The sequence below is a fragment of the Oryctolagus cuniculus genome, chromosome 4 (assembly GCF_964237555.1).
Source record: "Oryctolagus cuniculus chromosome 4, mOryCun1.1, whole genome shotgun sequence".
NCBI classification, from domain to species: domain Eukaryota; kingdom Metazoa; phylum Chordata; class Mammalia; order Lagomorpha; family Leporidae; genus Oryctolagus; species Oryctolagus cuniculus.
Genome location: NC_091435.1, coordinates 107,023,755 through 107,040,570, shown reverse-complemented (window position 1 = coordinate 107,040,570; position 16,816 = coordinate 107,023,755). Strand labels below are relative to the sequence as shown.

Genomic DNA, 16,816 nt, shown 5'->3' with positions numbered 1-16,816 from the left:
AAACCTCTGGACTCAATGACTGACTGTAGGAGCCTTGTGTGCTGAGAACGTGAGGGTCTCAGTGGTTACATGAGAGGTGAAGGGTGTAGTTGGGTATTGAGACCTATGACACCCAAGGATACTCACCCTACCCCGGAGTATTGACCAGAGTTCCCTGGACACACCCATCACACATCTCTTGCTTTTCACTGAAAGTGCAGACATTCCACTAAGCCACAGAGGCATAGTTCAAAGACAAAAGCCATCAGAAGAAAAAATGAAAATCAACTACACAAATGCCTAAAAACAAATGAAGAAATTCAAGAAACAAGACTAAGGAAGATACTGTGACCTCACCCAACCCCTGCAAAAGAACACAACAACATTTAAATATAGAATATGAAAATGAAGAGACTGAGGAAATGCTGGGAATGAAATTCAAAAATTAATCACAGGATTAATCAAAAGCAATCAGAAGCCAATCTACAAACTAAAGAAAGTCATACATGACATCAATGAACATTTTTCCCATGAAATTGAGATTGGAAAGAGAAATAAAAATGAAATATTAGAAATAAAGAATTCAATAGATCAAATAAAAAAAATGCAGTAGAAAGCCTAACAGCAGACTTGGAGAGGAATAAGAAAGAATATCCAAACTAGAAGACAAATCTTTGGAAATCTTAGACCAAAAAAAAAAAAAAAGCCAATAAGAAAATAGAAAACTTAAAAATAGTGTTGGAGAGTTATGGGAAACTATCAAATGACTCAACATACGGGTCTTAGAAGTTCCTAAAGGTGTGGAAAGAGAGAATGGACTAGAGGGCCTATTTAGTGAAATAATTACAGAAAACTTATTTGCCCAATTTGGAAAAAGAAAGAGATGTCCAAGTACAGGAAGCAAATAGAACTCCTAAAGACATGACCAGAAAAGATCTTCACCAGCACACACTGTAGTCAAACTTTCCACAGTAAAACATAAAGAAAGGATTTTAAAAGGTACATGAGAGAAACACCAGATTACTTTTGGAGGATCCCCAATTAGACTCACAGCTGACTTCTCATCAGAAACCTTACAGGTTAGAAGGGAATAGTGAGATATAGTTCAAGTATTAAAAGAAGAAAACTGTCAACCCAGAATACAGTACCCTGCAAAGTTCTCATTCACAAATGAAGGTGAAGTAAGGATCGTCCATAACAAATAGAAATTTAAAGAATTTGTCACCACTCACCCAGCCTTACAAAACATGCTTAAGGATGTGCTACACACAGAAACACAGAGATAGCCATATTATGAAAGAATGAGAAGGCAGAAAATTCTCCTGTAGAAGTACAAAAGAAATACAAAGTAAACAATGGGAATATTTATGAAAGAATGGCAGGGCCAAGTCATTACTTATCAATAGTCACCTTGGTACAGGGCCTCAACTCTCCAGTTAAAAGATACAGACTGGCTGAATGGATTAAACAAGATCCATCTATCTGCTGCTTACAAGAAACACATCACACCAACAAAGATACATGAAGACTGAAACTGAAAGAATGTAAAACGATATTCCATGCTAACAGAAACCAAAAAAGAGCTGGTGTAGCCGTCAATATCAGACAAAATAGACTTTAACATAAAAACTGTTGAAAGAGACAAAGAAGAGCGCTATGTAATGATTAAGGGATCAATTCAACAGGAAGAAGTGACTATAATAAATGTATACACATCCAATAGCAGGTCCCCTGGCTATTTAAAAGAAACATTAATGGACCTGAAGGGAGACATAGACTCCAATACAATAATAATAGGGGACTTCAATACCCCACTTTGGACAGCAATGGACAGATCAACCAGACAGAAAATCAGCAAGGAAACAACAGAGGTAACTGGCACTATAGAGCAAACAGATCTAATGGATAACTACAGAACCTTTCACCCCACAGTGACAGCATACACATTTTTCTCATCAGCATAGAAATTTCTCTAGGATAGAGCATATACTAGGCCATGGAGCAAGTCTCAGCAAATTCAGAAAAATCAAAAACATACCATGCATCTTCTCTGACCTCCTGGAATAAAGCAGGAAATCAACAACTCAAGAATCTCTAGATCATATGCAAACACATGGAGACTGAACAACATACTCCTGAATGAACAGTGCATAGAAGAAATCAAAAGAGAAATAAAACAATCTCTGGAAACAAATGGAGATGAGAATATGTCATATCAAAACTTATGGGATACAGCAAAAGTAGTGTTAAGAGGGAAGATGCAAAAATCCTCAACAAAATATTAGCTAATCAATCCAACAGTACTTCAAAAGATCATTCACCCAGTCCAAGTGGGATTTATCCCTGGTCTGCGGGGATGGCCCACTATTCACAAATCAATGGATATATCACATTAAAAAACCGAAGAACAAAAACTATATGGTTATCTCAATAGATGCAGAGAAAGCATTTGATAATATACAAAACCCTTTCATGATGAAAACTTTAAGCAAATTCGGTATGGAAGTAATATTCCTCAATACAATCAAGGCAAGATATGACAAACCCATGGCCAGCATCCTATTGAATGGGGAAAAGCTGGAAACACTCCCCTGAAGATACAAAATCAGACAAGGATGTTCACTCTCACTAATGCTATTTAATACAGTCCTGGAAGTTTTAGCCAGAGCCATTAGGCAAGAAAAAGAAATCAAAGAGACACAAATTGGAAAGGAGGAAATCAAACTATCCCTATTTGCAAATGACATGATCCTATATATATTGGAGATCCAAAAGACTCCACAATAGCTAAGATATGGAATCAACCCAGATGTCCATCAACTGTTTACTGGATAAAGAAATTACAGTATACATACACCATGGAGTACTACTCAGCTGTAAAAAAATAATGACATTCTGTCTTTTGCAACAATATGGCTGCAAGCAGAAACCATTATACTTAGTGAAATAAGACAGTTTCAAAAAGACAGATATCATATGTTTTCCCTGATCTGAGGTAACTAACAGAGTACCTGAAATGTAATGTATCAGAGAAATAGATTTTTTGGAACTCAGTGATTGTTTATAGCACTTTTCTCTTCTATGGAGGAGCAGTGTTTTTTGTTTTCTTTCTCTTCATACTACTTGCTGAACTCTTATACTTAGAGTAGGGTTAACCACACAATCATTAAGTATACTGAAAATAGACCATTGTAAATATTAAAAGTGGGAATTTGAGAGGGAGCGGGAGGAAGGGCTGGAGCATGGTGGGAGGGAGAGTGGTGGGGGAAGTGACACTAAGTTCCAAAATATGTAAATGAGAAATATATGAAACTTGTATAACTTAAGTAAAAAACAAAGTAAAAAGAATTCATGTATAACCTTTTATATAAAAAATTCTCTACCTAGGGAAGCTCTGATGGTGTTCTTTATAGTATTTATACTATATTAATATACATTCTAATATTTAATATAAAATTTTACATTTATGTGTAATATTTACATATAAAATACACTAAAAATGTTGTTATTGGTGTTTTGCTTCACATTGTGAAACTGTGTTTATAAAAACATATAAATACATATATCATTTTTCTTCCTAAGTTTCAACATGTTGACAATTTGATATTTACATAAAAACTGGATCAAGACATTTGTTCTCAGGATTTTGTTCCTGTAGAGGAGTGACCATCACCAATGAGGATAACTGATCTACTTTCCATGACATCATATATATAAATACACACACACACACATTGCATAACCCATTGAAATGGCCCTTAAATGAATAATTACTACTCACTACTCCTATCTCAACATTAAAACTTGAGGCATGAAGGTGAGACTGTTTCTAAATTATTATTATTTTTTTTTGTTTGTTTGTTTTTGTTTTTTTGACAGGCAGAGTGGACAGTGAGAGAGAGAGACAGAGAGAGAAAGGTCTTCCTTTGCCGTTGGTTCACCCTCCAATGGCCGCCGCTGCAGCCGGCGCACCGCGCTGATCCGATGGCAGGAGCCAGGATCCAGGTGCTTTTCCTGGTCTCCCATGGGGTGCAGGGCCCAAGCACCTGGGTCATCCTCCACTGCACTCCCTGGCCATAGCAGAGAGCTGGCCTGGAAGAGGGGCAACCGGGACAGAATCCGGCGCCCCAACCGGGACTAGAACCCGGTGTGCCGGCGCCGCAAGGTGGAGGATTAGCCTATTGAGCCACGGCGCCGGCCTTCTAAATTATTTTCCCCTGGGGCTGAATTGGATGTTTATTTTCACCTAAAATCACAATAAATCTCTATAAATTGTCTTTTTGAGTGGATGGGCAGGTAAGGAGTGAATATAAAAATTCCCTAATCAGCAAACATTTTCATATAATAAAACTTTCATTGTTATAATTTTCATGTTTTATAATACCTTTACAGTGCATTTTAACTTCACTCCTTGACTATCTTTCCTCTTACAAGTTTTATGGCACTTATTACAGATTTGGAAATACACACATGCAGACACACAGATATGCATGCCAAGTCCTATCACATGATAAGCAGGTGATTTGAAAACGGGGTTCACTTGTTTCTTTGAAAGGTTTCTGATATTTTGCTAAAGATACTTTAATTATTAAGTGCTTTCAAACAGAACTATTTGAAATTTGAATACACATATATTTGACCTAGATAAAATAATTTTTTACTTGTTTAGATTTTTATATTTACTATTAACTAAAAGATTCTTTTGAATCCTTTTGTAGTATAAGGAATGATGTTTATTTTGCAGAAATGCATTTGTCTGTTGAAGAAATTAACTGTGGAATCAAGATAAAGGATATATCAAAATAGTTTAGAAACACATTTTTTAACTTTTCAATCATGTTTCAATTATATTTAATGAAGATTTACAGGTTTATGAAGTTGAAAAGCATTTGAAAGTTGATCTGTATTAATCCATTACTAAAAATTTCCCAATTGATCTCAGCAAGAGAGAACCATAAAGTCAAAAAATTGCTTGCCAAAAAGTTTTTATGTGCCAAACTCTAAAATGACCATTTTGATGATCTGAACCTGAGCAAATATATCATTCAAATGATTGTGCTTGTGGGTGGGGTGGAGTAGCAGCTCGAACTTCTGTTGAGTGCACTGGAGAACTGAGGGGTGGGCAGTGAGAAATGGGGAGGAGGTAACTCCATCTTCAAAGTGAGCTGATTTCCTCAGCATTTTAATTCTGGGGATATTTGGCAATTCTAGGTATGGGGAAGAGGCATCTCAGTAACCCACTTAGAGAGGGGCACAGCTGGCTGATAATGAAACCAGTTCAGCTTTGCCTAGATATGAGGGGTACCTCAGAACAGAATTATTTTACCACTTGGGGAAAAAAAAGCCAATTTCTGGGCTAAAGTAGGGGCAAGATGCTAAACTGAAATGCCTCTGAAAAGCAAGGTAAAGTTTTAGAAATCTCAAGAGATGAGACTCTCCCAGAAGAAGCGCCTTGGAGAAACATCAGCCAGAAGTTGCTCTTTCCAGGCCTGCAACTCTCCCTCAATGTGGAACAGATCATGATTAACTTAAGATGAACTATCATGTAATCTGCCCAGTGAAAGAAAGATGAATCTGTTAAGGATAAAGATATATCAAATAGATCCCCTATAATTTTCTGCACACCACATTTAGCATTTAGTAGAATTTACTAGGTATGCAAAAATAATAAAGATATCGTAATCAAAAACCAAAAAGAAAAGAGGACAACAGAAACACACCCATGGATCATCAAGATATTGGAGCTAGCTAACGAATTTTAAATGAATCTAATTAACATATTCAAGCCAAGACAGGAAGATTTGATAGAGAAGAGCATTGTAATCTACAAAAAGGATCACATAGAAATTCTAGAAAGTTATCTTAAATTAACTCATTAGTTGGATTAAACAATAGAATAGATGTAACAGAAGATAGGAATAGTAAACTTAATAAACATCAATAAAAAATAGTTAAAATTAACCAGAGGGGCCAGCGTTATGGCACAGTGGGTTAAGCCACCCCTTGTAACACCAACATCTCAAACTGGAGTACCAGTTAGAGTCTCCATTGCTCTGTTTCTAATCCAGCTCCCATCTAATGTGGCTGAGAAAGCAGTAGAGGATGTTCCAAGTGCTTTAGTCCCTGCTACATATCTGGACTCCTGGCTTTGGTCTAGACTAGCACCAGTCGTTGAGGCCATTTGGGGAGTGAACCAGCAGGTGTGATATCTCTCTCTCTCTCTCTTGCTGAAAAAAAAAAATAAATCTTAAAAAAAATTAAGCAGAGAAGTAAAATAATGGAAAATATTGTAAAGAACTTTTGAGACAGGTAAATCATGGTGGAAAGGTCTCATAAAGTACAGTTAGAGTCTCAGGAAATGAAAATGAGCCAGAAGCAAGACAAAATGCAGGAGTAGATGAGAAGTCATAAAAATAAGCGTGTAAGAATGCATATAGGCCGGCGCCACAGCTCACTAGGTTAATCCTCCGCCTATGGCACCGACACACCGGGTTCTAGTCCCGGTCGGGGCGCTGGATTCTGTTCCGGTTGCTCCTCTTCCAGGCCAGCTCTCTGCTGTGGCCTGGGAGTGCAGTGGAGGATGGCCCAGGTCCTTGGGCCCTGCACCCACATGGGAGACCAGGAGAAGGCGCCTGGCTCCTGGCTTCGGATCAGCTTGGTGCTCCGCAGCGGCCATTGTGGGGAGAACCAACAGAAAAAAGGAAGACCTTTCTCTCTGTCTCTCTGTCTCTCACTGTCCACTCTGCCTGTCCAAAAAGAAAAAAAATGCATATGCAGAAATGAATATCAACTGTCAACTGAGTGCATAAAGCAATAAATAGCAGTGACTGTACAGACTTAAAATGCAGGTAGAATTAAAAAAGAAAAGTAATCATGAGACAAATGATGAGAGAAGGTGAATGAAGTTAAAAGCATTTTAAAGTTCTAAAATTGTTAGGGATTTGTTTATAAATAATCATTTACATTAACATGGATTAAGTCAAAAGTTCATTTCTTGTGTAAAAAATTAAAGAATGATAAAATAATATATACTCAGTGAGTTTATATAGGAAAATTTTAATTTTGTATTAATTCCCAAAAGGGAAAAGAATAAAATGGGCCAAACAAAATCAGATAGCAATATGGCAGACACAATAATATCAGCAGTTACACATAAAATTACCAAATTTTTCAATTAAGTCTAAGATTGACACATTGGGGAAAAACATAAACCCTAACTATGATCTGCTTCAGAGAGCTGAAAATACCATGCAGAAAGATATAGCATGTAACCACCAGTAACGGCCAGGCTCTACTAACATCAGATTAAGTAGACTGTTTGGCAAGAAGCATTACTGGAAATAAAGAAGATGTGCCAGATATTAATTTATTTTGTCAGTTCCAAGTGCACCCTTCATTCTATGCTGTGATACTGGATTTGAAACTCTGCAGAATATATCGTGTTTCTTCAGCTGGGTAGGAGTTAAGACTTGCCAACACAGGGTAGAGAAGGGACACTGCACGACTGGAAGAAGAAAAGACTTTTCATCCTTCTGACCGTCTGTTTTCATCAGCAGTAAGTGCATCAATTTGTGGGAGTCCAGGCAGCAATTATAACTGTTGTGACAGTCCTCACAGTTCAGCAGAAGTGGCCCTTTGGCAAATGTACCACAACCACACTGCTCTCCCAGATCTGAGGCAAATGAAGGCTCTGTGGCAGCCACTCCATCCCCTCAGAGGTCTGACTCTTAGCCTTGCAGATCTCCCTATAAGGTTCCAGGCAACTTCCTTGTACAAGCTGCTTTATTCCTAAGGATACTGCAGGTTCTACCTCTGAAATGCTTCCAGTTCTCTTTCTATCACTTTGACTAGCTAATCACTTTTCTAGATAGTTAACACTTCTGTTGTACAGCTGCTTAGTCTGTTTCTGTTTCTGACTGCATCTTAACAGATATAGAAGGATATTTTATAATGAAAAGCAGAAGATGTAATGAAGAAGCAGAAGATACCATGAAAAGCTGCAGATAGAATTTTATAATGCAGGGAGAAGATAGTACAATTTACAATCTATACTCAGTCATTAATATAGCTTTAAAAAACATAAAGCATCCGAGATCAGACGTCAGTGAACTCAAAAGGCTTCCATAGCCTTGGCAACTCATGACAAGAGCCTAGGGTGATTACTGATGCCATAAACAAGAGTGTCAATTTGTTAAGTCAACAACAGGAGTCACTGTGCACTTACTTCTCATGTAGGATCTCTGTCCTTAATATGCTGTACATTGTGATTTAATGTTATAACTAGTACTCAAACAGTATTTTTCACTTTGTGTTTCTATGTGGGTGCAAACTGTTGAAATCTTTACTTAATATATGCTAAACCGATCTTCTGCATATAAAGAGAATTGAAAATGAATTTTGATGTGAATGGAAGGGGAGAGGGAGTGGGAAAGGGGAGGGTTGCGGGTGGGAGGGAGTTGTGGTGGGGGAAAGCCATTGTAATCCATAAGCTCTACTTTGGAAATTTATATTCACTAAATAAAAGTTAAAAAAAAATAAAGCAAAAATTGAAAATCAAGAGAAATTGGCAGATTCCAGTTGTAACACATCTTTATCAACAGCTAAAGCAATTTCAGGTCAAAAAGGAAAAAATGAAAAAGAAATATTTTAATATAGAAACTATGCAAAACTAATCATAATCTCGACCTAAATGACATATATAGAATCCTGCACCAAAGAGTTTCAGAATATATATTCTTGTCACTGTATCTGAAGTATTTACCAAGATCAGCCATGGTTTATTCATATGTCAGGCCACAACAAATTTCACATTTTATAGGAACTATGAAAGGATAGAATAGCCATTTTAATCTTGAAGAAGAATAAATATTTGGAATTTACATAAATATGGCTACAGCAATGAAGGCAGCATGGTTTTGATGCAAAGATGGACAATCAGACCACCTGAATACAATTAAAAGTCTAGATATAGACCCAAACACAAACAGTTATTTAAGTTATATAAGAGTGATCTTGCCCTGCAATGGAGGCAGTTAGAATGTTTTTAATAAGGTGCTTGGCTAAGGCAAAAGCAAATAATGATTTGTGATACCTTACTTACATAACACACCAAAAATCAATTTCACACATATTGCAAGCTAAGTCTAAAATATACACATTAATGCTTTTAGAAAAATATTTCATGACTAAGATAGGCAAAGATTTCTTAGGATATAAAAATAATAAATTGCTTTATATTATAAGTAATAACTCCTGTTCATCAAAACACACCATTAAAAAATGAAAAGGCAATTCAGAGAATGGAAGAAAATGCCTAATAAATATATTTGATATGGACTCATCTAAAATATATAATGAATTTCTATAAATCAGTATGAATAATGCAGATGATCCAGTAGAGGGATTGGCCCCATTTAAAAATTGTTGATTTATTTATTTTCATCTATTTGAAAGGCAAACACACACAAATTTCTTCCATCCACTGGTTCACTCCCCAAATACCCACAACAGCCAGAGATAGGTCAAGCCAAAACCAGGAGTCTGGAACTCTGGAACACAGGGGTGGCAGAGGCCCAAGCAAATGAGTCGTCATCTGCAAGCTCTCAGCATGCATTAGCAGGAAACTGTATCATAAGCAGAGTAGCCAGGACTCCAACCAGCACTCCAATAAGGGATGTGTTTATCAATAAGCTTCACTTTGCCTCAAAATCTGCCCCAGGGCCAGAACTTTTAATAGACCTATCACAAAATAGCACCTAGTAAGCTAATGAAAAGGTTATAAAAGTTCCCTAGTCATCAAAAGAATGCAAATTGAAGTCAATACCACACAAATTGACCAGAATGGCTAGAATTAAAAAGACAGATACTAGCAAGTATTAATAACTAGAACTCATACACACTGCATATAATGAATGTAAATTGGTACAACCACTTTGGCAAAGTGTTGGACGGCATCTGCTTCCTCGCCTATCCTATGTCTGGGCAATTACTTAAAAAAATATATAACAGCAGAAATGCACATTAAATGCTCAACAAAATATATAGACAAAAATATTCACAGTAGCACCATTCATAATAATATATACTGAAAATATCCAAAATCACCATCAACAATAGCTAAAAAATAAACTGCAGTGTAGACAGAAAATATTTTCACAAAATAGAAGATTATACATGACAATAAATGAACTACAACTTCAAATAACCGCAGTGAAGAATCTCACAAATATAATGTTGAATAAAAGAAGCAAATCCAAAAGAAAATATATTTATGATTCATTTAGATTAGGATCAAGGGTTGGCAAAACTAATTTATGGTGTTAGGAGTCAGAATAGGTAACCGGTGAATGGGTGGTGCTTGAGGGAGGTCCTGGGATTAACCATGCCACCATTTCTGCACCTCAGAGCTGGTTACACAAATATACATCACTGATAAAAAGAAAAACTGAGCTATGTACACTTAAAATTAGCATGTTTTACTAAATGTATGTTGTACATTAATAAGAGGTTTACATTAAGAAAATTCCAAGTAATATTTAGAAATTCACATTACTAAAGAATCTGAGTTTACCCAAAACACATCTTCCCTGAAAACGTGTCTCCTACTTCACTACATACAATCTCTTTATTGTATGGAAATACAACTGACACAGCAGGGTAAGAACCTGATTGCCAGTCAGGATCCAACTCCTCCCAACTCCCCGCCTCCCCAATAAAAACTCTCCAGGAGGGTAAACTACACAAAGTAAATAACATGTAGTTTGTACCAGTAGCTTTCAAACTATTAGACCGCATGTATGAGAGGTAGAAAAAAATTCTCTGTGTTTTTGAAAGCCCCAAAGAGCCTGGACAAACAGTCTTGGATATGAACAAATTTCTTGCTTTCACTATCATAATTTTAAATATTTATTTATGATGGGGGAGGAAAAACAAACCTCTATGCTTCCACTGAGATTCCACTGTTTGTTCTATTAATTAAGATGTATGGAGACCTAGTGATGAGATCAACCATCTCAGGAACAGCCCTACCTCAATCAACTCTTAGCCCTAGGGAAAAAAGTTGGAAGAATATCTCAGTGGAGACCAATGAGGACCGCAAGATATTGATGGACACAAGGAATATCTGGAAACCACATAGATGAGTAACCTCTCCCTGTCCTCTGTTTTGAGAAGAAGGAGGAAAATAGTGACTATTTGATAGGGGAAAATGGACCTGAAAGGAAATTTGAATTTCAATTTTATTAAATATTTACCCAAATAAGCTATTTTAAATCATAATTGTATTATCTCTGATTGGAAAGTTTAAATAGTTCCATTACCCAATCCCACACTCCAATATTACTAGAACTGGGGCCTTAGAAGCTTGCTTGATGAGTTCTACTACAAAAAATAACAACTTTTTTCTGCCTCTGCCATCAGTTTTATCTAAATCAGCCTATAGCAGCAAAGGGCAGCATCTGCAGGTATGACTGTCCCAGAGAGAAGCAGTACCCTCCAGCCTGGAGAAAGATACTAATTGGGCTCTGCAGGAACTTTTTCAAATGACACAGCCTTCCCTCTACACCCAACCCTACCCCAGTATTTCTGAGAACACATTAAAAATCTGAACGATCTAGAAGAATGAAAAAATGTTGGGAATTATGGATACCAACAGATAAGTGGAAAACAGAAGTGGTCACCTGCTGTCAGGAGGTAACAACAAAGCCAGATGACCAGGTTAGTGTCAGTACTAGTCAAAGAAATTCGGTGATAACAGTCCAAGTAACATGAGAGTCTTGTGAAGGTAGGGCCTACAGCATGGGAATGGCAACGCAAGATATCATAAAACTTTTAACAAACTGTAGAACTTCCTTTTCTACATTTCTGGAACTAGCCAATGAATATATGAATGCGTATCTTGAAGGAATTCTACACACAGTCCATTGGGTTTAAGTGTTTAAATGTATATTTAGTATCAGCTTTAATGTGCATTAAGTCTTTCCCCTCAATCCAGCAATGACCCCATGTTTGGAATGATGTTCCTTTCTCTGCTAACATGGAATTACTGAATATAAAAGATGAGGAAATTGAGCGATCTGAATTTTTGAGATGCCTTCTGTGTGTTTATTCTTCCTTTACTATTCTTCTCTGAGGAGGATCCCATGGACATTCCACATACCTAAATCTCACACTCATTTCCCTAAAGTAGAGACCAGCTACATTAGGTTTGAGAATACATGCTGAGAGTTAACATGAAGATCATGGGACTACTGCAGCAATCTTCTTTTTCTACAACTTAAATTATGTTCCCAAATGCCAACAAAGGAGCAAAGTGGTTATTATGTCATAGCTTTGCTCCTTACATTTTTAAATTAACAAGATTAAGCTGATTTCTAACAAGTTAAATGCAGACTTTTTTTTCCTTTTTGGACACAAGGTGACACTACAATGTCTCCTCAAGCTATAACTTAGGTGATCTGTAAAGACAGCATTGAATTCTTCTGCTTGAGTTATGCTGGCTAATAGGGGTTTAAGTGAGAAGTGGTGGGAGAGCACTGAAGCATTCATGCATGTGAAATCAGATGAACACTCACAATGTGGAATTTCCTAAGGAAAGTTATTCTACTGGAGAAACACAGACATTGGCATAGATCGAGAGTACCTCTTCAGTTAACATTACCACCCTAAAAGTACAAATCTAAAGGCTCCTGAAGAAAAGCAAGACCAGTATTTTCAAGCCTATATTTTCAAACACATTTAAAAACACCAGTTCCAAATTACATAAAATTCCATTCTCCTGTAAAAAGGAATCTCTTTCTTAATTTTAATTCTATATATAAATTTTAATTCTGTATACAAATGCTTACTCTTGAAAGGCACATGTACAACTCTTTAAGTAAGTGTAAGATAAACAGCAAGATAGGACAGCTAATACATCTATAAAAATAAGGTTTCTGATTTCTATTCAGTAATTATAATACTAGTATTTTTGAAACATATCCTTTAAATGGGATACTTAAAGCCACAATAGTTTTCCCCTTGTCATGACTTCTAGAATGCAGTGTGACTTCAGCTTCAGTTTTTACTTATTAAGTTTAAAAAGACACATATTAATACACACTCTGTGTCAAATCAGCTCCAGTACCTCTCAAAGGTAACCAAGTTATTAAATACTAGTAGTTCAGATACAATGAATCCTGCACACGTCATAATAGATGTAAATAGATATACATAATTGTTTATCACATCATGTAGTACATAAATAAATATAGCCCTGAAGGCTTTCTAAAATGTAGAAGTGAACCTAAATTTTTACTCTAAGGATACTTTACAATTTTTCCTACTGTGTAGATATTTTGCAATGATGTTGATATTGGTTATATGCTGGTCTTGCAGTTTCCTCATCTACAAACTAAAGTTAATGATAACACCTGCCTCACGTGGTTGTTGAGTAATAGAGAAAGGTTGCCTGATAAAAGTGAGTGCTCAATAAATGCTATTACTTTATCATTATTATCATTATAATTATCAGTTTATTATTGCTCAGCAATTTTTTTAAAAAAGTTAGACAATTAGGAAATACACTATTGGACAGATGGCTCATGCTCATTCATTGTGTATACTTTGAAATTTAGCCAGAGTCTTGATAAGTTATAGTCTCTATTTTGGCGATATTTAAGCCAGATTGCTATAATATTTTATTTTCTAACATCTCTGAAAAAATTCTCTTTATGGGTGCAAAATGTTACAACTTGAACGTTACTTTCCAAGAAAATGACTCAATATATCTATACTAGCTGAGAGACAATATTCTGGACTCCCTGATGCAAAAGGATTTACAAACCCGTGAGCATATGGTGTATAATATCACTTTTGTTAGTTTGGCCTACTATTGTCGGGGTACTGATTCATCTGTTTTAAACTGACGTGTCACCTAAAAGGAAAAGAAAGACACTAGTCTTGCAGTCAAATTGTATGTACAGCATATGACTCTAGTCGTTGTGTGTCTTTAGCAAATTTTTTCCTGCAAGAAGTAATCTACTGGGCCCGGCGCCGTGGATCACTTGGTTAATCCTTTGCCTGCAGCCAGCATCCCATGTGGAGGCCGGTTCTAGTCCCGGTTGCTCTTCTTCCAGTCCGGCTCTCTGCTGTGGCCTTGGAGGGCAGTGGAGGATGGCCCAGGTGCTGTGGCCCCTGCACCCGCATGGGAGACCAGGAAGAAGCACCTGGCTCCTGGCTTCGGATCGGCGCAGCTCCGGCCATGGTGGCCATTTGGGGAGTGAACCAACGGAAGGAAGACCTTTCTTCCTCTCTCTCTCTCTCTCACTGTCTATAACTCTACCTGTCAAATAAATTAAAAAAAAAAAAAACAGATTAAAAAAAAAAAGAAGTAACTTACTTTGGTTTATGTCTGGAGATCATGTTAAAGTTCTATATTTCATGATTCATGCTCATTTGTTTTTAGTGAAGTTGTCATCAATTTCCAAGAAACTAGTAGTAGTTACAAGTAGTTTTTTTTTTCCCTCCATTCTAACAGTGGCAAAGGAAAAAAAGGTATTTTTTGAATGACTTTAAAAATGATTTCTCTTTGGAAATATCTTTGAAAGCGACCAGCTGAAAAGTGTTGGCTATTTGGTTATAATACAGATGAGTAGCACATGGAACAAGACTGAACTGATACTTCACTGAACCGTCCACTTGGGGAATAAAACATCTTGGTTGTATCTTGATTGTGTCCTGCATTACTAAACACCATAGCAACTCATCAGCATCAACTTGTTCTATGCACTTGCAGAAGAGTTTTAAATCTTGTTTTAAATCTCTCTCAAATGATACACACCTGTCTTGCCTCCTGTTCTTTTCCTTTATGCCGTATAAGAATCAACATTTCATTCCTCACTGAAATCAGGACAATGAAGAAATCGACAGGCTGTGTAGAGGTGGGAGGTTTGAAGTGTTCTGGCCCATCTCTTGCTTACAGGGGATTCTTCTTCTATCTATGCTTACTTTTCCTTTACAAAAATTCTTGAGCCTCTGTCACACATAAAAAAAAAATCTCTGTAAAATATTATTGGGTTAATTTGTTTTGCCATTTGGAAGAAAACTGCCCCAAAATCCTGTAATACTACTTAAATGGCAGCACATTTAAGCATCTAAGGTCTCATTGGTGAAATATGAAAGAATCTAAGCTCTTTTGTATTTATAATAACATTGTTAATACCTTAATCTTATGAGGATAGACAAAACATCACTACAAAGTAAGTTTCATGCATTATCTAAAACTAATGACTTACACAAAATGGCAGCTACCTTCCTCATCTTTCTTTCTTTTTTTAAAATTTATTTATTTATTCGAAAGTCAGAGTTACACAGAGAGAGGAGAGACAGAGAGGTCAGTCTCCCATCCTCTGGTTCACTCCCCAATTGGCCGTTGCTTCGCCTATCCAAAGCCAGGATCCAGGAGTTTCTTCCGGGTCTCCCACATGGGTAGTAAGGCCTAAGGACCTGGGCCATCTTTCACTGCTTTCCCAGGCCATAGTAGAGAGCTGGATCGGAAGTGGAGCAGCCGGGTCTCGAACTGGCGCCCATATGGGATGACAGCGCTTCAGGCCAGGGCGTTAACCCACTGCGCCACAGCACCCGCCCCCTCCCTCTTCTTTCAAAAACAGAGCCCTCTGCTGATATCTATAAATATTTTAGGGGTAAGAAATCTAAAATCCAACTTTTAAATAAAGTTTGGTAGCTAGTGTCACCGGACATGCTGAACCACCTCTGGACAGCAGATTCCTTGTGCAAGACAGTCGTTCATACCCTTACGCATACGTCAAATCATTTCACCACACAGATTTCAGGCCGGTATGGTGTTAGGATGTGATGATGTGGACAGCCTGTATGGCTTGGAGAGAGGGAGCTCAGACTTGTTCCCTTCCCCAAACCCCACGCTGGGACATTCAGCGTCTTCAGTCCACAACAGTATGAGTTAACGCGCCAACAGCAGCCCATATAGCGCCTGTTCAACAAAATCTGGACTCTGAAATAGTCACTGTCTCTCATTTGACTAGCAGTAGACAGCCCAAGACTCTACTATAGTAGGGAAAGCAAATTAGGATGAAGTAAAAGAAAAAAAAAAAAAAAATCTGTTACTCCAAAAAAAAAAAAAAAAAAGCGCGGAATCTTAGCCTTTCCGTTGCCATCTAAGTGAGGGTGAGGACGTGCTAGGATGCCTGCAGGGGCCCTTGTCCTCTAACTGCCTGCAGGCGAGGACTTCCCGGCTACTTTTTAGCGTTACCCGTAGGCACCGTTCCTTCCTTGGGCCTGCAGAGGGAAGGGAGAACGCAGCTCTTACTTTCCCGACTCTCGCGAGCGCGCTTCCCGCTTCTCCTTCCTTCTCCTCAAACCCTCCCACTACACACGTCCTAGCACGGCAAACACGATTCTCCTACCTAGGCAGTCGCGCCTCGGTGGCGGCGCGGTCAAACAGCAGCTCCCGACTCCACCGGCTGCAGCATCGGCCCGCGCCAGTTCCAAACGCCCCGCTCGGGCCGCGCTGGCCTGCGTGCTCCAGGGGGCGCTGGTCTGCAGCGGGACGCCCGCGTGGCCGGCCCGCCCGCAAGCCGCGCGGCCGGCGCCTCCGCAGACTTCGCCGTTCCTGCACCTGTGCTCGGGAAACAAAGTTTGTGTTTTTCCTTACAGTTTTCCCTCCTCCCTCTTCCGGTTTCAAATTCTTAAAGTAATATGATCGTTAAGCGTAATTTCGGTGAATGAGTCCAGACATATTAAAGTTACTGCTAAAGAGAAGCTCTAGGACCATTTCACTGTATCTTTTTGCAATCTTTTTATTATAAGTAGACAAAAAAAT

At 37.9% G+C, this 16,816-nt stretch overlaps 1 protein-coding gene across 3 annotated transcripts in view; it reads right to left on the bottom strand.

Annotated features, from left to right (window-relative positions):
* Nucleotides 1-16,536, bottom strand: part of SPATA16 (spermatogenesis associated 16) — a 284,912-nt gene extending 268,376 nt beyond the window's left edge. The window contains exons 1-2 of one of the 3 annotated variants that reach the window (XM_051859144.2): nucleotides 16,401-16,475; nucleotides 13,802-13,891 (exon numbers count right to left, since the gene is read on the bottom strand). Coding sequence is in view for 1 of the 3 variants with exons in the window: in XM_070072508.1 (XP_069928609.1) it covers nucleotides 14,798-14,845 (48 nt within the window). In the remaining 2 variants the exon portion in view is untranslated. Of the gene's footprint in view, nucleotides 1-13,801; nucleotides 13,892-14,797; nucleotides 14,950-16,400 lie in introns of those variants that run through there. The other 2 variants (XM_002716430.5, XM_070072508.1) reach the window with 2 other exon arrangements.
* Between the last annotated feature and the right edge of the window lie 280 nt (nucleotides 16,537-16,816).